This window comes from Salmo trutta, unplaced genomic scaffold (genome assembly GCF_901001165.1).
Source record: "Salmo trutta unplaced genomic scaffold, fSalTru1.1, whole genome shotgun sequence".
NCBI classification, from domain to species: Eukaryota; Metazoa; Chordata; class Actinopteri; order Salmoniformes; family Salmonidae; genus Salmo; species Salmo trutta.
In genome coordinates, this window is record NW_021822412.1 from 1 (window position 1) to 25,557 (window position 25,557).

Below are 25,557 nucleotides of genomic sequence, written 5' to 3' on the forward strand. Positions count from 1 at the left end.
GAGAGAAGAGAGACAGAGAGAGACAGAGAGAGAGAGAGACAGAGAGAGAGAGAGCGAGACAGAGAGAGAGAGAGCGAGAGAGACAGAGACAGAGAGAGAGAGAGACAGAGAGCTGCTACAGACAGAGCCAGAGAGAGAGAGCTCCTACTGCTGCTGCTGTTTTTACTGGCTTGGTTGGAACAGAGGGGGAGGTGGAGGGAGGGATCAACTGTGCCGCCGCAGAGAGCCCCCCCCCCTCCTTCACCCCTCAGAGATGTGTTGGTTACACAGCGATGTGACTGTCTGCAGGAACTGCCCAATACATTTCCAGTTCCTACTTAGTGGATGATGCCAGTAAAAGTGAAAAAGGATGATTTTGAATATTTTGGGCCTTACTGCTATTAGCCCATAAAAACGCACTGAATAACAGATTCACTACATGAACCAACAGATCGTCCCCTACAAAAAATCAAAAGGATTTCATGGATTTTTTTTATCATTATGCTAATTAGGTAGAGAAGGACAGAGGGATGGGGCAAAGTTGGGCTGAGAGGGGTTTGGAGGCTGCGGTGTGTTTGTTATGTAAGGGTCCAGCGGACCAGGCTGAATGCAGACTTGTTTTAAAACAGCCGTAAACGTTTCCACTGGACGGGACATGTGTTGAGCACATGGACCAAAAACACACACACACACACAAAACCCCTCCTCCTTTAACTGGGTCACGGGCACAATCCCGCCATCTGTCAGAGGCTCGCCTTCGGTTTCACATTCTTCCTTTGTGGAGACCCTGATCACGCAGACGAACACACACACACGCACGCACACATACACACACGCGCGCGCGCGCGCGCACCCACTTCAGACACTTCCCTAAATCACCCAGGCCACAAACCAACCAACAGTTCTGTGAATCGGTCAAAATGGAGGACAGTTGGACAGGCCACGCCAACACACGTCAGTTATCATCATTAAGAAAATGGAGAGGTCATGCTAAGTGATCGAAGTGAACTCTCCAGACCAGAGAGACAAGCCAGACGTTTGTTACGGCACAACATTCACCAGGGCATTGAAATCACCTTCAGAAAAGGCTTGGCCAAAAATGTGGGAAGTAAACCGCATTTTACCGCTTTTTTTTACTCCAGGGGTTTCTTATGTCCCTCCCTCCACCTCAAACAAAACTTGTTTCCATATCAAACCAACTCAAATGTGTTCCCTGCCACACTTGGAAGGGTCACAATCAGTTGGCATCAAATGAGAGAAAACCGTTTGAAAAAAGGTGGCAACACTAAAACCCGAACTTCAAATCAATCAAATAAGCACTTTTCCATTTTCTCCACTGTCTTGCCTAATGAAGGAAGTGGGAGGCAGTGCAACACATCAGTTGTCTGTCTGGTTCACTTACCTCCAACAGGAGCAGCCAGGGGTCCACACACGGCCCCCAGCACGTCCACAAACACAGCTCGGGTCACTAAACACAGGTTCTGCCTGGAAACAGGAGGGAGATATTGAGGAGGAAGAGGATGTGCGAGAGGATGGAGGGAGGAAGGAGGAGAGAAGAGACCGAATAATCAGGTTTCACTGTTCTTTGACTTGAGGCGTATTTTCTGCTTTATTCAAAAGATACCCATAACAATACAAGAGTCATCTGTTGACAAAATCGGATTCTCAGTCAGTTGTCTGTACCAAGGTGAGAATTAGCACTGAGCATTGCGCTAGATGTGAGTCACTGTTATTTGGATAAAACACCCAAAATGGTTACTTTAAGCTCATTTATGACATTGCTGGGAGTGTATCAACCTACATTTTTTATTACCATATAATTGTTTAATGTTCTCCATAGTTATGTACTTGAAAATGTATCAATTGACCAATTCAGCACATTTGGGCAAACTTGATACAACATTTTGAACAGTAATGCAATAGTTCATTGGATCAGTCTAAAATGTGCATGTACACGGCTCCCATCTAGTGGCCAAAATCTACATTGCGCCTGGACTCCTAAGTGATAAACTCAGAAAGAAAAGAAACGTCCATTTTTCAGAACCCCGTCTTTCAAAGATAATTAGTAAAAATCCAAATAGCTTCACAGATCTTGATTGTAAAGGGTTTAAACACTGTTTCCCATGCTTGTTCAATGAACCATAAACAATTAATGAACATGCACCTGTGGATCGGTCATTAAGACACTAACAGTTTACAGACGGTAGGCAATTAAGGTCACAATTATGAACACTTAGGACACTAGAGAGGCCTTTCTACTGACTCTGAAAAACACCAAAAGAAAGATGCCCAGGGTCGCTGCTCATCTGCGTGAACATGCCTTAGGCATGAGGACTGCAGATGTGGCCAGGTCCTCGCCGGCAACAACGTCGCCTATGGGCACAAACCCACCGTCGCTGGACCAGACAGGACTGGCAAAAAGTGCTCTTCACTGACAAGTCGCGGTTTTGTCTCACCAGGGGTGATGGTTGGATTTGCGTTTATCGTCGAAGGAATGAGCGTTACACCGAGGCCTGGAGCGGGATCGATTTCAAGGTGGAGGGTCCGTCATGGTCTGGGACGGTGTGTCACAGCATCAACGGACTGAGCGTGTTGTCATTGCAGGCAATCGCAACGCTGGGCGTACAGGGAAGACATGTGGTACCCTTCCTGCAGGCTCATCCTGACATGACCCTCCAGCATGACAATGCCACCAGCCATACAGCTGGTTCTGTATGTGATTTCCTGAAAGACAGGAATGTCAGTGTTCTGCCATGGCCAGCGAAGAGCCTGGATCTCAATCCCATTGAGCACGTCTGGGACCTGTTGGATTGGAGGGTGAGGGCTAGGGCCATTCCCCCCCAGAAATGTCTGGGAACTTGCAGGTGCCTTGGTGGACGGGTGGGGTAACATCTCACAGCAAGAACTGGCAAATCTGGTGCAGTCCATGAGGAGATGCACTGTAGTACTTAATGCAGCTGGTGGCCACACCAGATACTGACTTACTTTTGACCCCCCCCTTTGTTCAGGGACACATTATTCCATTTCTGTTAGTCACACGTCTGTGGCGCTTGTTCAGTTTATGTCTCAGTTGTTGACTCTTGTTACGTTCATACAAATATTTACACATGTTAAGTTTGCCGAAAATAAACAGTTGACAGTGAGGACGTTTCTTTTTTTGCTGAGTTTATAATGGCCTCTCTTGCATTTCAAAGATAAAAAAAAAGAAAACATGTTTTTTTTCTTTGTATCATCTTTAACCTGATCTATTGTGTTATATTATCCTACATTAATTTCATATGTCCACAAACTTCAAAAGGTGTTTAATTTCAAATGGTATCAAGAACATGCATATCCTTGCTTCAGGTCCTGAGCTACAGGCAGTTAGATTTTGGTGTGTCATTTTAGGCGAAACCTGAAAAAAAGGTACATTTACATTTACGTCATTTAGCAGACGCTCTTATCCAGAGCGACTTACAACGATCCCTAAAAGGTGTTAATCGCTCAACACAGAACAGCCACATGTGCGAACTCCCTCAAATTGTCTGGAGAAAATATCCTTTCGATTTTATTCAGCTTTGTTCATTTGTATTCGTCATACTACAAAACAATATAAAGTAAGGCCACGGAATTCCAAGCAAATACTGTCTGCTAAATGAACTAGTGAAGCCCACAGCCATATGGCATAGCCAGATCAGGGCCTAACATAAGGACAACTCAGAGTATGCTATTCTGTTCTTCTGAAATAGGAAACATGAAGAAAATGTAGTCTGAGACCGGTCTATATTACATGGATTTATTCGACTTTTAAAAATGGAACATTATGGCTTGTAGGTTATACCTGTAAACCAGGAGATGCTAAATGTGTTTATGTTGATTAACAGTCAATTAGATGATTTGCTTGACAATCACCGGCTGATGAAACTTTGTGACCGCCACATCCCTATTCATGAAGATGATGAAATCCCAGGATAGAGGCGGTCACATGGAATGCCAAAGGGCATACACAGTCCCATCGTCTCCATGGTGTGTGTGTGTAATATGTCCGTGAGTCACCAGAGAGACTTCTGTAAATATACATGAACGTAACTGTGTGTACGTCCAACAGACACCAGAGCAGCTTGTGTGTGTGTGTGTGTGAGAGAGAGAGACAGGGGGTGTATACGTGTGTGCTCGTCAAGCGTGTGACCACAGCGTTCGACCTCAGCGCTGCGAAAGCCCACAAGCGCGTGTGAGAACAAGGGGGCCAGTGTGTGATGTTGACGTCACATTTTTAGCACTCGGATGTTACACACACACACACACACACACACACACACACACACACACACACACACACACACACACACACACACACACACACACACACACACACACACACACACACACACACACACACACACACACACACACACACACACACGCAGAGAAGAGTGAGTTTTAAGTGAACAGATTTGTAAAGGGATGAGCCTCATCCCAACCTGGCTGTTCCAGCACTGTGAAGCTGTATTTAAGATCCTGGAGTGTCAGGGTCCTGGGTGGGGCAGCGGTCAAAAGCACTGCAGTACTGGGGCACAACCGACGGGACCGGGAGCCCCCATAGGACGGCAAACAATTGTCCCAGCACCACCCGGGGTAGGGGAGGGTTTGGCCCGTGGCTTTCCTTGGCTCATCATGCTCTAGCGACTCTTTGTGCCAGGGTCGGGTGCCTGCAAGCTGACTCAGGTAGTCAGTCGAATGGCGTTTCCTCTGACACATTGGTACAGCTGACATCCGGGGTTAAGCGAGCAGTAAAATAAAAAGTAGGAGGCTAGGTGGGTCATGTTTCAGAGGACACGTGACTCGACCTTCGCCTCTCCCGAGCCCATTGAGGAGATGCAGAGGAGTGCCAAGGGACCTAATTCAGGAAGATACGCTTGTGGCCATACCCAACTGAACACGCTTGCTCAGGGTCGGGCCTAGTAAAGCGTCAGATGTCAAGCCAAACAATGCACTCCATATGATCCTTAGGCATTAGTAATGGCCACATCCAGGTAACTGCCAAAATAAAGGCAACACCAACATAAAGTGTCTTAATAGGGTGAACAGCTTCAATCCACCTTGACATAGATTCTACACATGTCTGGAACTCTACTGGAGGAATGCAACACCATTCTTGCCTGAAAAATTCCATCATTTGATGTTTTGTTGATGGTGGTGGAAACCGTCGTCTCAGCCGCCACTCCAGAATCTCCCATAAGTGTTCAGTTGGGTTGAGATCCGGTGACAGACGGCCATGACATATGATTAACATTGTTTTCACCCTCATCAAACCATTGAGTTGCCACTCATGCCCTGTGGATGGGTACATTGTCATCCTATGGGGCCATAGCCATGGTAGCCAAAATAATGGCATGCCCAGCATTAATATACATGACCCTAAGCATGATGGGATGTTAACTTCAGGAACCACACCTGTGTGGAAGCACCTGCTTTCAATATACTTTGTATCCCTCATTAAGTGTTTCCATTCTTTTGACAGTTACCTGTACGAAGACACTGGTATGGTGAACCATTAAAAAGTGTGTTAGTATGGGCCTCTGTAGTCAACGTTGAATACACTGGGAGAGCAGGCAGCCATTTTGACGGTCAGTAGCCTAATGCTGACTCATTCTAGCATATGAAAACTTCAGTGACCGCAAGCCTAAACAATTGGAGGGTAACAACTGACTCAAGCTAGAATTCAAATGGTTATGCACTCATACATTGACATCCCATGGAATTGTTTAACTTTGTGTGCACTTCAGGCATTTTCACACAGTTTTGAGCTATAATTTGGCTCTATAAGTTATTTGTTACATTGTATTTCCCCCCCCCCCATTTGGTCCAATTGGTTTCACATTGCCAAAATAAACAAAACAAATTCCGTAGGCTTTCACACCAAATTGGTTTGGTGCGTTTTTCCTAAACTCTGGTGCGTTTACCTCCTAAGTTCGGTTAGTTTGGACTGACGCACTTAACGTGGTTCGCTCAAAAAGGGTTGCCTCGGTCCGATTCAATTGGTACTGTGGTGCGGTTCGCGGCAGGTAAGAAAGCAGTCTGGACCAAACACAGGAAATGAACCAGAGTCGCGCATTAATATTGCTTGTTTAACTGCAAGCACTTTATGAAAGGCACGCAGCATCATAACTTGAGACATTCTGTGAGTAGCAGGGCATTTATGAGTTCATTACGGGAGACGGGGGCTATACCAGAGATACAGGCTACTGATGGCCTATTCACATCGCAGTTAGAGCAGCTATTGCGCTGTTTCCCTTCTGCATGGTGTTGGAAGACCAAAGTGAAAGTAAAATGAAGATTGGGACACAAAGTGATGCTTCATGATAATCAGAAATGGATTTAATGTGAGGGTGAGCATTTTTGTCCAATAAATAAATGACTTCCATGGACAAGTGGTTTTGTCTAGGAATTGTTGTTTGTTTGACATTTGGCAATGTGAAACCAACCAGACGAAATGAAAAAAATACAACGCTGCAAATAGTCAAACTGATTCCAACTATAGCTCAAAACCGTGTGTGTGAAAACGCCCTTAGAAGAGTTGTTTGCAAAGTTTGAATTCCTATTTGACAATGCCAACATTGTATTCGCTAGTGTTAGGTAAAGGATGCTTCAAATGAGCTCAGTTGTAGACTGCCCCTAAGACTGTTTCCACTGGGGGGGGGGGGGGGGGGGTAGAGTCTCTCTGCCCCACCGCCAGCGTGTGCGTCCTGGATCTCTGCAGGAGGTTGTGAAGCGGCAAGTGATCAAACGGACAGATGGTGCAGCGCCTGAGCGAACAAGAATCCACCTCGGCATCTTAATAAGGAGTCACTGGGACCAAGCGCAGCAAGCTAGCTAATCCCCTCCACACCCCTCTGTGCTATCTCCTGCTTACCTGGTCAGGCCCTGGTTTGGGGCAGAAAGATTGGTGGTTGTGGTGGGGGGGGGGGGGGGGGGGGGGGGTTTGCTTCCTTTGAAATGGAAGCCTGTGTGGGGTGTGAAGGGAACTCAGCCAAAGAGGGGACGGGCAGTGGAAAAATAAGCTATTCTTAATATCAGGAACGGATGGTTATCTGTGTTGCGGTGTGTGCGTGCGTGAGAGAGCGAGCAAATGAGTGGTGACCTGGAGGCGAGCCACAGTCGTGGGCGCAGGGCTTGGCTGATGTCACTTCCTGCCGCCTGGGGTCTGTGTGTATCCGTCTGGTAGGAGCGCAGCAGGAACAGCACCTAGACCACACACACACACACACACACACACACACACACACACACACACACACACACACACACACACACACACGTCATTTCAACTGGTTAAGTAATAACAGTGTGTGTAGCTGAACGACCGAGGCGTGAAGTGCCGTGCGTTCGACTAGGCAAACAATCGCTGAGGTTCGGAGACATTCACAAACAAAGTCAAAGTAGTTTACATTGGTCTGAAAAACGTTGTGTGCAGTTACCAAGTGACTGTTTGGGACCAAGAAAGACATAACACAACGTTTTGTTACGTGCATTACAAAATGGCTTAATGATAATATTACTCAGTTGAGATTAGGGTTGCACATTTTGAGGAATATTCAGAGGTGGAAACTTTCCATGGGAATTAACGGAAATATATGGGAATAAATATGAATAGCATTTAAATGTAGATGTTTCCAGCATTGGATATATTTAACATATCATATGGAGACAGAAACATAACACTTATACCTTGTCATAAGTAGACATAATTGCTAATTATTAAATCCTTCCAATAGAAATAAAAATATAAAAATGTAGTTACGAAATGAACTTTAATTAAATGAGTTGACTCTTCACATGGGATAATTTCATTGAACAAAATAAAGGGAATATTGAATGATCCCCAATGATCCATCACATCTCCCAAAAACATTTTCAACATACATCTGTAAAATGATAGTCTAGAAACTAAAGCTTTGGTTGTCTTCCTCTCAGGCTTCCATGTGTTCTCCCTGGACCTCCTCAATGTCCACCTCTTGAACATCAGACTCTTGAGGCCTCATCTTCACTGTCACTTTCCAACCTTGTTGAGGATGGCTCGTTGTCAGGCTCAAAAAGCCTCAAATTTCCCAGATGGCCACCAATTTTTCAACCCTTGTATTGGTCAGCCTGTTGCGTGCTTTGGTGTGTTCCCAAACAAGGACCAGTTGCACTCTGAGGCGGCTGATGTTGGTGGGATTTGGAGGATGATGGAGGCAACAGGGGAAAGAGCCTCAATTCGACAAAGTCCCTTCCACCAGGTGGCTGATGCAATATGGCAGTCGTGCCAACATATCTCCATCCCAAAGCCCTTGCTTGGAAGTGTACTTCGCCAGACTGCCAAGAACCTTGCCCTCATCCAGGCCAAGGTGATGCGACACGGTAGTGATGACACCATAGGCCTTGTTGATCTCTGCACCAGACAGGATGCTCTTGCCAGCATACTTGGGGTCCAGCATGTACGCTGCGGCATGTATGGGCTTCAGACAGAAGTCTTCACGCTTTTTGATGCATTTCAGAACTGCAGTTTCTTCTGCTTGGAGCAACAGTGAAGTGGGCAGGGTAGTACGGATTTCTTCTCTTACATCTGCAAGCAGAGTCTGAACATCAGACAGGATGGCATTGTCTCCCTCAATCCATGCAATGGCTACTGCTATAGGTTTCAGGAGTTTCAGGCTGCTTACCACTCTCCCACAATACATCATCCAGGAGGATCCTCTTGATGGGTCTGTCAAATCAAATCAATTAATATTGTATTTAATATTTATTTTCCCTTTATTTAACTAGGCAAGTCAGTTAAGAACAAAGTCTTATTTTCAATGACGGCCGAACTGCATTGTCGGAACTAGAAGCACAAGCATTTCACTACTCTCACAATAACATCTGTTAACCTGCGGCGACCGCATTGTTTTGGGTCGGCCTCTGGAATAAGATCACATGTCCAGGGTGGAAGTCCGAACAAAGGATCCGCTTCGGGAAAGACGTATTCCTGGTCGTAATGATGGTAAGTTGTCATCTCTTTTATATCCAATAGTTCTTCCCGGCTGTATGTAATAAGACTTGAGAATTCCTGGGCTAACAATGTAAGAAATAATAAAATAATAAATAAAAAAAAAGGACCTGAAGCGAGGCGACCATCTCTGTCGGCGCCATCTTGTCCATATCGGCAGACTGTGATATGGCCATTTCTTGGAGAGACTCCTTCTCCTTCAGGAGACTGTCAAACATGATGACAACACCACCCCAACAGGTGTTGCTGGGCAGCTTCAATGAGGTGCTTTTATTCTTCTCACTTTGCTTGGTGAGGTAGATTGCTGCTATAACTTGATGACCCTTCACATACCTAACCATTTCCTTGGCTCTCTTGTAGAGTGTATCCATTGTTTTCAGTGCCATGATGTCCTTGAGGAGCAGATTCAACGCATGAGCAGCACAGCCAACGGGTGTGATGTGAGGGTAGGACTCCACTTTAGACCAAGCAGCCTTCATGTTCGCAGCATTGTCTGTCACCAGTGCAAATACCTTCTGTGGTCTAAGGTCATTGATGACTGCCTTCAGCTCATCTGCAATGTCTGTTGTCCCTTGTGTCTGTGCTCTTGTAGAATACTGGCTGAGGGGTGGAGATGTAGTTAATTATTCTTTGCCCACAAACATTCGACCACCCATCAGAGATGATTGCAATACAGTCTGCTTTCTCTATGATTTGCTTGACCTTCACATGAACTCTGTTGAACTCTGCATCCAGCAAATGAGTAGATAAAGCATGTCTGGTTGGAGGGGTGTATGCTGGGCGAAGAACATTCAGAAATCTCTTCCAATACACATTGCCTGTGAGCATCAGAGGTGAACCAGTTGCATACACAGCTCGAGCAAGACATTCATCAGCATTTCTCTGACTACGTTCCTCCATTGAGTCAAAAAAACTTCTGATTCCAGGAGGACAATGAGGTATTGCTATCGATAAGGTGTCTGATTCACTTTTGTCAGAGGTTGCTTGTTGTGAGCGCTGAGGGAACTTTATGCACTTGGCCAGATGATTCTGCATCTTTGCTGCATTCTTCACATATGATTTGGATAAGGTTTTGCAAATGTACAGAGCTTTTCCTTCTACATTAGCTGCAGTGAAATGTCTCCACACATCAGATAATACCCGTAGCATTTCTGTAAAGAATATTAAAAAATTAGTAAAAAAGTTAAATACAAGTCCATTTAAAGAAAATAGTTCAGCAGTTTAAACAACTCCTTTGTAAGATAAATGTTTTAAAATGAAACGTGTGGAAACAGGTGAATTAACACTCAGTTAGCAGGCTCAAGCAAGCTAAAACCCACATGGTAGCAAACACTAACTAGCAGAAATTGTTAACATGTTAGAAATTATTTAAACACACTTTGCTCTAGGCTACTATTTACAAGTTAACAAAAATCATGAACAGTATGTCATATAAAATATATTCACCCCACCCAGTATTGTAATCAAAACTTACCAGTAACCATGTAGTTCTTGGCTCAGACAGTGTAGTAGTGTGGCATCTCATTAGTGTGCAAGATCTTGAGACTCAGCTGTACATGTGATGGAAGAATGCACTGTGCATGCAGAGGGTTGCAATTCCATTGAATTGGGGATAGTTTAACCAAAATATGCCACAAGACCTAGAATTGCCTTGTGTATCACACAAAAAAGGTTCACTGTTAAAAGCAAACTTTTTTGGATGAATTTAAGCAACATTCCCCAAATTCCCGGGCTTAACTTCTCATTGAAATTTCCAGAAAAATTCTGGAAATTTACTGGAAAGTTTCCGACCCTTGCAAACCCTAGTTGAGATATTGCCGATGTGACAATGGAGAGACCAAGACCGATATTCTGAGGCTAGGTCAGATGATGTGTAGTCTGTATAGGCTGTGTTCTGACGCATTTGCCTGTGTACTCGGCATCCTCGGTCCTCTGTGTACTCGGTGTATTCTGGGCCCTAGTAAGTATACTCTTTAGCTGGGCCACAGCCACAGTGGAGGAAGCCATTCATTACACCATGCAGGGAAGGCAACGGGGGAAAACCAGGCAGACCACGTAGCACCAGACCTGGCTCCCAGCCAACACCCACTGGCTTTCACAAACAGCCCCCACCACACCCCTCTTTTCTCCCTGTCGCCGTCGTTCCTTGCCCCCTCCAAACTCTGGACTGGGAAGTCCCTAGTGGGAGTCTCAGCCGGATGAATCCGGACTCGACCCGAGGAAACAGGAATATTTATAGAACCCAAACCGTCCTGTAAAAAGCATGAGACTGAGCAAAAACCAGAGGCGGGACGAGAAGGGAGAGGGGATGAGACGGAGCTAAAATAAAGAAGCCCCAGTCAGATGAGATCCATAAAGCAGAAGGGTCATGGTCCGATGTTTTAGCCCAGGGAGAAGGGAGATGTGAGAGGTCACTGTTGTGTCCCTGCCTGGAGATGGAACCGGGGCGTTTGACCTGTCGTTTTGACGAGGGACACCACCTCTTTGGGGAAACTTTATGGGAATGGTTTTGGCAACGTTTGAGATGAATACAAAACATAATCAAACCCTCTTTGTAAGGTTTGTTTTTGTGAGGCGTTTTACAGTCAGTGTTGAGTGTGTGTGTCACTTTTAGCCCGGTAAAAATAGTGGTGGTGTAGGAGGACTCTTCAGAGCCTGTTATCAGGCTGCAGTCCCTCCTACATCCACAACCAGGGACTGACCACAGGGCACGGCTAGACACACACACACACAAAAGTACAGCCTTACGCAAGGACCCACCAGAAAACACAAACCACACACAAAACTTACTGAATAAGATGCTTACAAAAAAAAGAGCATACCCTCACTATTAATTTTGTCACATTCACACACAAGCATCCAAAAGGACACACAAACAAAACTCAAAACCAATGATAAACATGACACCACCGACACACACACACGTTCTGAGACAAACAAGCCCTGTGGTGTGTGAACACCGACATCTTCAATCTTTAATCGGGATGAGTCGGAGGTCAACTGCACCCCGGGGACGTGTTGGTTATTTCCCTTTGTGCAGACGGTGGAGAGACACGTGAGCAGTATGTGTGTGCGTGTGTTTTGAAGGGTCGGAGCAGACCCGTGCAGCTGGGGTCGTTGTATTAGAACAGTGAGCCAGAGAGAGCATGGAGTGGTGACCTGTGTTCTCGTTCATCAGTCACGCAAGTAGGCTTGGGCGGTATCTAGATTGTCATACTTTTGGTCATGTGGAGTAGGTATAAAGGTATGTGGACACATACATCTCATTCCAAAATCATGGGCATTAATATGGAGTTGGTCCCCCCTTTGCTGCTAGAACAGCCTCCACTCTTCTGGGAAAGCTTTCTACTAGATGTTGAAACATTGCTGGGAGGACTTGATTCCATTCAACCACAAGAGCATGAACGAGGTCAGACACTGATGTTGGGCGATTAGGCCTGGCTCGCAGTCAGCATTCCAATTCATCCCAAAGGTCCTCGATGGGGTTGAGGTCAGGGTTCTGTGCAGGCCAGGCAAGTTCTTCCACACCGATCTCAACTAAACCATTTCTTTGTGCATGGGGGCATTGTCATGCTGATATAGGAAAGGGCCTTCCCCAAACTGTTGCCACAAAGTTGGAAGCACAGAATCATCTAGAATGTAATTGTATGCTGTAGAGTTAAGATTTCCCTTCACTGAAACTAAGGGGCCTAGTCCGAACTATGAAAAACATCCCCAGATCATTGTTACTCCTCCACCAAACTTTACAGTTGGCACTATGCATTGGGGCAGGTAGCGTTCTCTTGGCATTCGCCAACCCCAGATTCGGCCGTCGGGCTGCCAGATGGTGAAGCGTGATTCCTTGTTTCCACTGCACCAGAGTCCAATTGCAGCGAGCTTTACACCACTCCAGCCAACGCTTGGCATTGTGATCTTAAGCTTGTGTGTGGCTGCTCGGCCATGGAAACCCAAACCCATTTCCCAACGAACAGTTCTTGTGCAGACACTGCTTCCAGAAGCCGGTTTGGAACTTGATAGTGAGTGTTGGAACTCTGTAGTGAGGACAGACCATTTCTACGCGCTACACACTTCAGCGGTCCCGTTTTGAGAGCTTGTGTGGCCTACCACTTCACAGCTGAGCCGTTGTTGCTCCTAGACGTTTCCACTTCACCATAACACCACTTACAGTTGACCGGGGCAGTTCTAGCAAGTCAGACATTTGACTAACTGACTTGTTAAAAAGGTGGCATCCTATGAAGGTGCCACGTTGAAAGTCACTATGTGCTTCAGTAAGGCCATTCTACTGCCAATGTTTGTCTATGGCTTTGCGTGGCTTTGCGCTCAATTTTATACACCTGTCAACAACGAGTGTGGCTGAAATGGCCGAACCAACTAATTTGAAGGGGTGTCCACATACTTCTGTATATATAGTGTGCATTACACAATACCGGTAATACCGACTGCCATACCAGGCAGTGATGCAACCAGTCAGGATGCTCTCGATGGTGCAGCTGTAGAACCTTTTGAGGATCTGAGGACCCATGCCAAATCTTTTTCAGCCTCCTGAGGGGGAATAGGTTTTGTCGTGCCCTCTTCACGACTGTCATGGTGTGCTTGGACCATGTTAGTTTGTTGGTGATGTGGACACCAAGGAACTTGAAGCTCTCAACCTGCTCCACTACAGCCCCGTCGATGACAATGGTGGCGTGCTCTGTCCTCCTTTTCCTGTAGTCCACAACCATCTCCTTAGTCTTGATCACGTTGAGGGAGAGGTTGTTGTCCTGGCACCACACGGTCAGGTCTCTGACCTCCTCCCTATAGGCTGTCTCGTTGTTGTCGGTGATCAGGCCTACCACTGTTGTCATCGGCAAACTTAATGGTGTTGGAGTCGTGCCTGGCCGTACAGTCATGAGTGAACAGGGAGTACAGGAGGGGGCTCAGCACACACCCGAGGGGCCCCTGTGTTGAGGATCAGCGTGGCGGATGTGTTGTTACCTACCCTCACCACCTGGGGGCGGCCCGTCAGGAAGTCCAGGATCCAGTTGCAGAGGGAGGTATTTAGTCCCAGGGTCCTTAGCTTAGTGATAAGCTTTGTGGGCACTATGGTGTTGAACGCTGAGCTGTAGTCAATGAATAGCATTCTCCCGTACGTGTTCCTTTTGTCCAGGTGGGAAAGGGCAGTGTGGAGTGCAACAGAGATTGCATCATCTGTGGATCTGTTGGGGCAGTATGCAAATTGGAGTGGGTCTAGGGTTTCTGTGTTGATGTGAGCCATGACCAGCCTTTCAAAGCACTTCACGGCTACAGACGTGAGTGCTACGGGTCGGTAGTCATTTAGGCAGGTTACCATAGTGTTCTTGGGCACAGGCCCTATGCTGGTCTACTTAAAACATGTTGGTATTACAGACTCGGACAGGGAGAGGTTGAAAATGTCAGTGAAGACACTTGCTAGTTGGTAAGCGCATGCTCGCAGTACACGTCCTGGTAATCCGTCTGGCCCTGCGGCCTTGTGAATGTTGACCTGTCTAAAGGTCTTACTCACATCGGCTGCGGAGAGCATGTCCCCCAGTTGAAGTTGGTTGATGCAACAGGACAACGACCCAAAACAGAGAAGTAAATCAACAACAGAATGGCTTGAACAGAAGAATATACACCTTCTGGAGTGGCCCAGTCAGTCCTGACCTCAACCCGATTGAGATGCTGTGGCATGACCTCAAGAGAGCGGTTCACACCAGACATCCCAAGAGTATTGCTTGATTGAAACAGTTTTGTAAAGAGGAATGGTCCTAAATTACGCAGGTCTGATCCACACTACAGAAAACGTTTGGTTGTTATTGCTGCCAAAGGAGGGTCAACCAGTTATTAAATCCAAGGGTTCACATACTTTTCCCACCCTGCACTGTGAATGTTTACACGGTGTGTTCAATAAAGACATGAAAACGTATAGCTTGTGTGTTATTAGTTGAAGCAGACCGTGATTGTCTATTGTTGTGACTTAGATTAAGATCAGATCAAATTACATGACCGATTTATGCTGAAATCCAGGTAATGCCAAAGGGTTCACACACATTTCCTTGCCGCTGTACTAAATTAGCAAACCAAAATGCACAACTGCAGAGCATTGAGCACATTTTAGACTTAAGTTCTAAGATATCCAGCTGGCAAACATTTAGTTGTGAATTCCATTCTGTAACTAGATCGTCTGGAGAGGGCTGCACAACGGTGAGTGACTCACAAGGCGCCGATCTCTCGTCGTCGTGTGCTTGTAAACAAACACCACGTGATTGGATACGACCGGGAAGGTTTGTAATGAAACATTTCGACAGCTGAAACTTATTGCGCAAGTTAACCGCAGGTATTTACTAAAAAGTAGCTACGAATATTCAAATGTATTAACAAACAGCAAATAAACAGTTTCAAAAGGTATTGAAACACCATCCAGTGACTATTTCCAAATACCCCGGTATATACGGTATACCGCCCAAGCCTACATACATGTACTACTCACTACCCACACTACAGACCCTGTCCAGCGACAGTACAGCCTGGTCCCAGATCTGTTTGTGCTGAACTAATACTACTCCCTACAGACCCTTTCTAGCTATAGCCTGGTCCCAGATCTGTTTGTGCTGAACTAATACTACTCCCTACAGACCCTTTCTAGCTATAGCCTGGTCCCAGATCTGTTTGTGCTGTCTTGCCAACTAACCAACTCCATGGTCAACCATAGGACTTGGTAAGACAGCACAAACAGGTCTGGGAAAAGATTTCCGTCTCCTACAGAATAGCGCTGAGGCTACAAAAATATAAACAAAATTAAAAAAGGCCATGGGAGAGTCTACAGTTCAACTCAGGATTTGTGTTGTGAAAATACACAAAGGATTAATTCCCCACCGCACAACCTCAAAACCCTACTGACCGCGCCAGGCGTACTGGGTAGACAGGCCTATGTGGCGTCGCTGGAGCGTGCCGAGGAGGACGCCGCGTTCTGTTAGTGCTGGTCCGCCTGTTCCCTCGCTAGGCAGGTCCAGGGGAACCCGGGAGGTTGCGTCAACAGAAACTCACTGGGTAGACCGGAGCGGTGCTGGCGAACACGGTGTTCTGTGGTGCTTCAATCAAATACCCATCTCTCGAATAACTAACCTGCCTGCTGATGCACGATTCTCTAGGGGATGATCTCCTGAGGACACTGCAGGTCACACGGCTAGGGGTGTGGGAGAGAGAGACGGCAAGAGTGGGTCAATGTACTAGTAGTGGGTATAGACGGGTCTCGGCAGGTATGCTGTGTGCTTGTGCACTGTCGAAGGTGAGAAGGGGCATTCTGGATAGCAACAGAAGCTCTGTTAAATCTTCAAAAATGAAAGCTAGGAAGGTTTTTCCAATAGGGAAGAAGAGACCGCCACATCTGCTACACACACCAACTGACTCTCTGACAGTGGCCAGAACACATTAACATGCATTAGCCATCCCCTGCAGCTGAACGCACTGTCCTCGTCATTTCAGTAGAAACAGCCCCGCAGTATGCCCGTGAGCACACACACACACACACTATCTCCTCTATCTAGTGGGCCCTGGGTGATGCTCCGGTCCACACGTACGCTCCGCCTATCTCTACCTCGCTTCTCCACAGTGTTTACGCCTGCATACAACCCCCCCCCCCAGCCAAACACGACCCAGCATATCCAAACACTCCAGTTTATCTGGGGCGCATCACGGGGAAGACACCCCTCCGCATTCAGATATACCAAGCGGGGCCCGACACGCTGCGTTCCTGCCCAGTCTATATCTGTGGTGCATCGTCTGAAGTGAAGTGCCCGGCTGCACAGAGGCAAGAGCAGGCACGCACGCAAACAGATAGATGTGTGTATGTAGCCCATCGCCTCTCTCTCGCCTCCCTGGCCACAGAGACAGGGCTCCCTGTCATCCTCCAGAGACAGACAGAGAGAGAGAGAGACAGAGAGAGACAGAGAGAGAGAGACAGACAGAGAGAGACAGAGAGAGAGAGAGACAGAGAGAGACAGAGAGAGACAGAGAGAGACAGAGAGAGACAGAGAGAGACAGAGAGAGACAGAGAGAGACAGAGAGAGGGATACACAGAGAGAGAGAGACACACAGAGAGAGAGAGACACACAGAGAGAGAGAGACACACAGAGAGAGAGAGACACACAGAGAGAGAGAGACACAGAGAGAGAGAGAGACACACAGACACAGAGAGAGAGACACACAGAGAGAGAGACACACAGAGAGAGAGAGAGAGACACACAGACACAGAGAGAGACACACAGAGAGAGAGATACACAGAGAGAGAGAGAGACACACACAGAGAGAGAGATACACAGAGAGATCTGTGGAAGCTCCACATATGACCACCATGACAGGAAAGAAAACAAACCCTGCTCCACCAAAGCCTCACATAAGCCTCTGGGAGTGCACTTCCCCTGCCATCCCTCACTTTCCATCGCTCTCTTTCTGGCTCCCTCGCTCTCTCCCGCTCACCCCCTCTAACCGTTTCCAATCGCTCTCTCCCCATTCCTCTCCCTCTATCCCACAGACCTCCATGAAACCCAGCCAGTACTGAAGACAAGAAACCACTATCAAATCGTAACTGTCAGATGACGGAAAGAAAATAGTAACAAAGCTGTTCATTCCTCCCCCTGACTCTGCACCACCCCTGATTTGGGCCACACTGTCCCCCACGTCCCATTAGGAGCGAGCCCAGCGCCAATGACTCATCAGTGTGTGTTGATATTACTGTGTGAGTGTTTGGTTGTGTTGTCAGAATGTGTTGATAGTACTAAATATGTATTTACCCTGGACTGTCACAGTGTGATAATGGGGCTGATGGGATGTGCACTGTGTGTTGACAGGATGTGTTGAGAGCTGTGTGTGTGTGTGTGTGTGTGTGTGTGTGTGTGTGTGTGTGTGTGTGTGTGTCTTTTTTCAGTGTGTTGCCAGTATCAGAGAACAGAATTGCTTCTAGACCTGGAGCAGGGTTCCATGGATGTGGTTCTGCTGGGTTCTAGTCCCGGGTTCCAGAGGCAGGTCCTCTAGTAGAGTCTGGATGGTGGAGGGGACCTGGGTTACCATGACGAACGGGACCAGGGCCCGGGCGGCCATCTCACGGGTCCGGTAGACGGCAGAACGGCCACACCTGGAACACAGACAGGGCAGGATAGAGAAGAAGGATTCTATAAACCCCACCCCCCCGTGTTTGGGTGAACAGTCTACTGTATGAGAATAACTCCAAACAAATGAGCGGATTGATGTCGGAGACTGAATAAACATCCGACCCTATTCAAATAGTTACCTAGCTCTCAGGGAAGCAGGGCGACCCTCTATCACACACACGGTCCCTCTGCTGTAGCGTACATGGAGGTGTCGGGGAATGTGGTCCCTGTTCAGTCACCCTTAACACCTGCTAAAATTAGCCTTGTTTACTAGTGACTGTCCGCCCGTCCCTCTCCAATGTCAGAGCTTGCATGGGAGGCGGCGTGGGCTGGACGGGGGTGAGACGTGTGAGGGAGGTGAGAATCAGGGCCTTTCGGTTGACTTTGAGGACCGATTGACATCGACAGACTGATTGACCTACATTAACAGAGAGACATGGCCCCTCCATGCATTGTCTGAATAGTGAGAAGCAAGTCTCCCTGGGGCTTTTTTCAGCATCTCTTTCCCCAGCCAACACAGGGGGGAGGGGGAATTAAGAGGTGAGGGGTAGGAGAGTTAGGGGTAAGGGAATTTAAGGGTGAGGAGACAGGGAGCTGCTACGACTTTGACTGTTTGCAGCCGGGGCCTGCTGTGTCGCACTGCGTGTGTGTGTGTGTTCACGGGGCCGCAGAGGAGCCGAGTGCTTTACGAGCGGCTCAAGCCAAACAAACAGCCTTCCGCCATGCCGCTCTGGAAACTCCAGAGGAGCGTCCATCCATCACCGGGGCGGCTTACGGACCCAAATGTCTCAATTAAGACGTTCTGCTGCTCTGAGAGTCATCTTGGCCTGGAAGATACGTTACCAAACCCCACAACTGTCCCTCCCCCCCTTCTCTACCCACACACACACACACACACACACCCCTTCTCCCTGACACACACATACACACACACACCCCCCTTCTCCCTGACACACACATACACTGTCAACAAACGGCCCTCCACCTGCTGTGTCATAACTCGCTGACCGACACAGAAGAGGCCCTGTGTCAAACAGATACAACAGTTATCATTCCTCTGCTCTGAACTGTCTCTCACACACACACACACACACACACACACCCTAATGAACAATTCCTCTGCCTGCCCCCTGCCTCATCAACCGCCCAGCCCCATTTGGGCCCCATATGTTAACTATCAGTGCTAATTTGTCCCATTAAAACTCTTTGTAGAGGAAATGACCGTTTGGAGGGGTGTAATTTTAGAAACAGGGCCGTCCGAAGCCGTCTCCAGGGGGTCAGGACACAGACTGGGGACGGGGAGAGAGGGGGATCCGCTCTAAACGCCAGCCCAGAAGAGGGGAAGGCTAGTGGGGGCATCTGGGGCTCATTTGGGTCCTGGCAGTCCAGTTTCCTCCCTAGCGACTGTCTCTGTTAACACTAAACTAGCTCCACTCTGAGCCGTAATGGAGCCCGTTAGGGAGGAATGGATACTGACTGTTACAGTGAAATGAGATAGGCAAGGAGACGAGACCACAGCGAGAAACAGAGGGAGGGAGGAAGACATGCACAGAGTCAGAGACGCTTGGTCTGGATAGTGGAAAAACGATAAACGGTATCAGGTTAGTCAGAAGCAGTGCCAGTCAGCCTGGGGCACAAAGAGAGGGAGAGAGAGAGAGAGATAACGAAAACAGTCTGTTCATCTTCCACAGATGGAGGGAGTCACGGTAGGGAGGGACGGGGGAAAATAAGGCGACCCAATCACCCTTACTGACGAGGGCAAGGCTGAGCCGATGGAGAAACGCACGAGGTGGCGAGATCGCTCAGAGAGGCAAATCAGAGGAAGGGAGAGCTGGGGATGAGACGGATGTCGGGAGACAGGGATGGGAAGGTGGATCAAGACTGCTGGGATAAGTCCCGGGGGATAAGTCCCGGGGGATAAGTCCCGGGGGATAAGTCCTGGGGGTAGGGGAGGAGGTGGCAGATCGTTATCACCCTCCCAGACACATCCACACGCGCCTGGGGGAGAGAGAGAGAGAGACAAGGCCTGAGCAGTCAGGGCCCTGCTATATTTAACATCCTCAACATGTGGGTTTCATTTGAGGGGGATGTGCACTGCATACCTCCACTGACAAGAACCAGCCAGCCAGCACTCTGGCCCTGGAGCGGTTAACCCCCACTGTACCAGACCAGCAATCCTCTACCCAGCAGGCAACATAGGGAGTTGAGCCAGAGAGGTGACTGAGCACAAAGCAGACATTACAACGGGGAAAAAAAGATTTAAAAAAGGGGTTTAAATCTTTCAGGACAAACACCATAAAACATTCTAGAACAGAACAAAGTGAGACCCTACTAGCAGAGTAAAGCAGCTTGGTCAGGGTACGGTTGCATAACATCTCAGAGGGTATCATTATGTCTTCAGCCAGCTTTTTCTCATTCACTGGTTATTACAGTGGAACTGTGTGCACTGAGTGTGTGTGTGTGTGTGTATCAGCTCCTCCGCTGAACGTTATCTGGCCGGTCACAGAGCATTCCAGCCTCAAGGCCCTGTCCTCCCTGACCCTGTCCTCCCTGACCCTGTCCTCCCTGACCCTGTCCTCCCTCTGTCCCAGGCACCGAACACACACAGCCCTCCTCTCCTCGTCCTCCCTGCCTACTTATGGTCTATGGCAGTGGTTCCCAGCTCCAGTCCTGGAGTAGCCCCAACAGCACACATTTCTGTTGGAGCCTGGGACAAACATACCTCATTCAACTCATTTAGGGCTGAAGGAGAAGTTGAATAAGAATACTCTTGGGGGTACACTGGTCTAAGGGAGTACCTCTTCAAAAGAGCATCTTAAATAAGACATCTGTCTTATTCTTCCCCCCCCCATAAAACCATCGACTTGCACTTGTCTTTTCATACTAGCACAGATTTTGCTGAGTACTACTTTATTGGCGGAAAAATACTTCATACGACTGTGATGCGGATGGGCGTGGCCTTCGGCTCCTGGGCGGTTTGCAGGTGCTGCGGGGGAACATGTTCCAATAATATTTATACGCCTTTTCTTCCAGCTCGAAGAAATGAGAAGAATGTGCGAGCCCATCCGCAGTCTCCCATGAGTCTGCCCGCCCCCCCCCCCCCCTCCCGACACGGTCAGAGCAGCAGCGATAAGGGAGTGGGAATCTGGGAACGCCGTGAGACGTGGCGAGTACACGAGTACCCTCACACATGCACACACACGCACGCAGCCTCCACAACCCGGCCAAAGACTGTCCTTTATAGACCAGAAACGAGGTCTATTCTTGGCACTGTTAGGGTTGGGGACAGCCATGTTTGGTTAGATGTAGATAAGACATTGTTCCGATGTGGTTTCGTCTACTCACATATGCCAAAACATACTGGGTGACCTACCTTATTGTGTACAGTACCAACGAAACACAGTGGCCCAAGTGTGATCCAAAAAGAGTATGACTTTAGCTCATCACAGTGGGATGAGGACAGTGAATGACAGTACCTCATTTGAGTGATAACATGCATCCAATAGTTGTGTGTGTCCTTACCTGATGATGAAAGGCATGAAGGGGGCTAGGCCCAGGGGGGAAGAAGACCCGTCCATGGGCGAGGGGAAGAGGCGCCCCAACACCAGGAGCAACAGGAACAGGCTGGGGTGCAGAATCACCTGACCACTGTCACTGGAACAGACATACAGAGAGTTTCAGTCATCACCCGCCATCTGTAATACTTGGGGTACACGGATTTAACGGCATTTAGTCTCTCGTGACAGACTGAAACACAAAAATGTTACGTCTTATCGGGCTCTGATCGTCACAAAGATGATTCAGGTGTGCTGGTTTTGAGCTGGTTTGAGATCTCACAGTTGGTAACCTTGGATTGTTTGGAAGGGGTAGGGCTTTTTTGTTTTTGTCGTCGTCACTGGCATTAGTCCCAAAGTAACGTCCTCCTGTCCCAGAAGCAAATCCAGTATCCAGACGCGAGGTTTGGTTTTGACTTGCTGAGATTAAACCTTCATGCAAGAAAATGGACGGGGTGGGAGGGGTCATTTTAAAAAAAGAGAGCAAGGAAAAACAAGGAAAGGATCCCCTAGAATAAGGGGGGGGGCAGAAAGTGGGAGTCAGTGAGCTTCATTGTAATGCTTAACTTATCAATGACCCACCTGGAGTGACGGGCTCATTGTGCAAGCATGCTATTGTGTTCAGACCACCTTTATACACATCTATTGTAGTTTCTTCCCATTTCAATTCATCTCTCTCACTAGCCCCTGTATCTCTTCCACCCTAATCCTACATCTCCCTCACTCCACACCCCCCCCGACGCTCACCCTGACGCCGAATAAAAACCGTCCCTGTGAGACAGTGGTAACTGTTTCACGGTTGGCAATGTCAATCGGAAACACCGAGAGAGAGAGAGTGAGATGGATGAAAGAAAGCAAAGGCCATAGAAGGTCCCAAACCAGAACCCCTTCCACCCCACTGCCAGCTGGGCCTTATGCTTTTCATTATTCCATTCAACAATACAACCCCCCCCACAGTCTCCTCTGGGATGGCCTGGCCATGCATTAGGAAATGTTACAGTCCACTAATTACGGCCCCGCGTAATGTGTTTAGCATCCGATTTCAGTCAGGCACGGCCACGAGCGATGGCATGTAGCACCAGAGAGGAATTGTTAACATATGAGGCTCTGCCGGAGACGCAGGGAGAAAGAGAGAGACCTGCTGCCACAAGAAAAAGGGCAACCAGTGAAGAACAAACACCATTGTAAATAAATCGACATAAAATATGGGTTGTAAGTTCCCTTTTGTACTTTAACTACTTGCACGTCGTTACAACACTGTATATAGACATATGAAATGACTCTATTCCTTTGGAACTTTTGTGAGGGTAGTGTTTACTCTTCGTTTCACTTTATGTTAATCTATTTCACTTGCTTTGGCAACGCAAACAAACGCTTCCCAATAATGCCATTTGAATTGAATCTAGAGAAAGAGTGGTTTAGTACTAGAATTCTTTTTACATTTCGGTACTAAATGTGTCTCACAGAGCAAGCCTGTCTACCAGCGCCGCCGACCCCTTACTCATTGCTGGCCTGCATCACGTTTGTGCAGCATGAGTGGGGAACTAAGTTAACACGCTTGAATATCGTGACACGGCACATCGCTAGGAAATGTTGAAACCGTTCAATTACTGTTCGCAAAACGTACATGGCCATTCAGGCTAGAATACTTTACAACGCCAGAAGACACTGGTGGCTTCCAGCTTTGCAGGCCAACTTCCCTTGCTAGCTGACTGCTAAAGCTAATACCAATTCACCACCCTTGTACTTTCAAAACCATAACGCAAAACATGCCGATTGCCACCAAAAACGTTATTACTCCACTTATTCGGTCTCTCTCACGTCTCTCCCAAAGATGATCCATTGTCTTAGCGAACTGACTGCCCTCCGACGTGAACGACGTCGTTACTTGTTAGAGACAGCGCTTTTATTTATTTTTTAAAGTCCCAAATGGAAGGGAAACAGATTGTCATCTGTAGCCTCATGGAAATCAGCCAAAAAAAACAACCTCAATTTATCAACAAGAGATTTACCATTACAATACAGGATTACCGTTTTTGTTGTTGTGTAGTTAGATTGGTAAAAACACATTGAACGTATGAATGTATAATTGATTCATTAATGCATAAACAGCTATCTGAAAAACGTTGACGTAAGACGATTGAAATGCAGTGATATTGAACTAAAAAGCCCAACGATTGAACAGAGCAGCAGCAGAGTTTCTGTCTGAATCAAGTGCCATTCTGTGACTTTGGCTAAAATGGCTTCTTTTTTTTGTTGCCGTGGTATCTTTTTGCTATCATTTCAGCATCGTTGTGGTATCGAGTATTGTGATACTAAACCTGGTATGGAAGTCAAAATTCTGGCGTCGTGACAACACTACAAGAGATGGAGGGATTGAGAGGGACAGAGAGAGAGGGAGTGATGGAGATGAAAGGTAAGGGGGATGATAAAAAAAAGTAAGGGTAACAGGAGATGAGAGGAAAGAGAGAGTGAGGGTAGAGGGGGGTAAACGAGTAGGACTGACAAGCGGGCAGGTTAACAGAAGAGAAGAGATGTGTCTGGATGGAGTTGGGCCTGGGAAGCTCTGGTTTGTCTCGCCTCTTACTGTGAAGCACTGTACCACGCCCTGGACGGGCTCCACAGAGCACACGACCCAGCTCTGCGCCATCACCGACTGTATTATATGATCTAAACAGACGTTACACATCTGAGAGAAGTTTACAGTCCCAGTCTTTCTATTTGGAGGTTGAGGGGGCCGAGGTTTAGTTTCATGGGAAACTTAATGACTTCTACGAGAGGCAGTGGAGGGACTGGGAGTGAAAGGTGAGAGTGATAAAACAAGAGAGAGAACAATATAGAGGGAACGAGGAAGAGATGGAGAGAGTCTGAAAACGCATCCAATTCATTTGATCCATATTAAGATAACATTGACTGGAGGGCCTGTTCACAGTCCAAAAGCTTTTAGGGGGAAGCTAACTAGTAGAGGAGATATGAAGGCCAAGACTCTTCCAGAGAGAGTGGAGGAGTCTGCCCGGTCCTCCTCCGTATCTCCGAGGAAACTGTCCATCAGCCCGGCCAATAGCCTTAACGAGCTTAACGGGCCTAATGAAGCAAGGGTTTCATTTAGGGTCCCACAGAAACCAGAGGAGGGTGAGAAGAGGAGAAGACAAGGCTGTTGTGCTATCCAATGGTGGTGGGGGGGGCACCTCTGATGCTTGATTCACACTATACCTGGACTACAGCAAGCTCCAAAAGTATTGGGACAATGACAATGTTTTGGTTCTGTACTCCAGCACTTTGGATTTGATACAATAAGGTTAAAGTTCAGACTGTCAGCTTTAATTTGAGGGTATTTTCATCCATATTGGGTGAACTGTTTAGAAATTGCAGCACACTACACAGTACACCAATTTTATGGGACCAAAAGTTCACTTGTGTATTAAAGTAGTACAAAGTTAAGTATTTGGTCCCATATTCATAGCATGCAAGGATTTCATCAAGTTTGTGACTCTATACATTTGTTGGATGCATTTTCTGTTCGTTTTGGTTGTGTTTCAGATTATTTACTGCCTAATAGATATTAATAGTAAATAATGTGGAGCTCACAGTATACTATGCTGGCTTGTATATTGGATTTCCTTTCCATCAGATTCAAGTAACTTTCTGGTGGATGTGGAACCAGGCCAGCCCGGTACAGCTCAGACTGTCCTCCCGGCATGGCCCTGTATTGTGAATCAGACATGAGCGTCCCTCTCAGTGTGGCTTGAACCCTAACTGTCACCTGTCCACTGATGCTGCAGCCCCCTCCAGCTGGCTCAGGAGGAAGGGATAGAGCGCCGGGAAACGAGTGAAGAACTCCCGGCCCGTCATCCTAGGGAGAAGGAGAGAG

General features: G+C 47.4%; 1 protein-coding gene across 1 annotated transcript; it reads right to left on the reverse strand.

The window, feature by feature from the left end:
* Positions 1 to 1,306: 1,306 nt before the first annotated feature.
* LOC115182242 (thyroid adenoma-associated protein homolog) lies at positions 1,307 to 25,557 on the reverse strand. Its single transcript, XM_029743869.1, has 5 exons — positions 25,450 to 25,557; positions 21,655 to 21,786; positions 17,948 to 18,116; positions 7,100 to 7,203; positions 1,307 to 1,464 (listed from the first exon to the last, which is right to left on the reverse strand). The coding sequence occupies exons 1-5, from the start codon at positions 25,536 to 25,538 to the stop codon at positions 1,374 to 1,376; spliced, it is 585 nt and encodes a 194-aa protein (XP_029599729.1). The 5' UTR covers positions 25,539 to 25,557; the 3' UTR covers positions 1,307 to 1,373.

Excerpts from the sequence above, each read along its gene's own strand:
- LOC115182242 (XM_029743869.1), bottom strand. The coding sequence starts at position 25,538 with ATGACGGGCCGGGAGTTCTTCACTCGTTTCCCGGCGCTCTATCCCTTC. Across the intron at positions 21,787-25,449 it reads GCTGCAGCATCAGTGGACAG|TGACAGTGGTCAGGTGATTC; the intron begins GTGACAGTTAGG and ends TGTCTGTTCCAG. Across the intron at positions 1,465-7,099 it reads CGACTGTGGCTCGCCTCCAG|GCAGAACCTGTGTTTAGTGA; the intron begins GTCACCACTCAT and ends TCCTGTTTCCAG.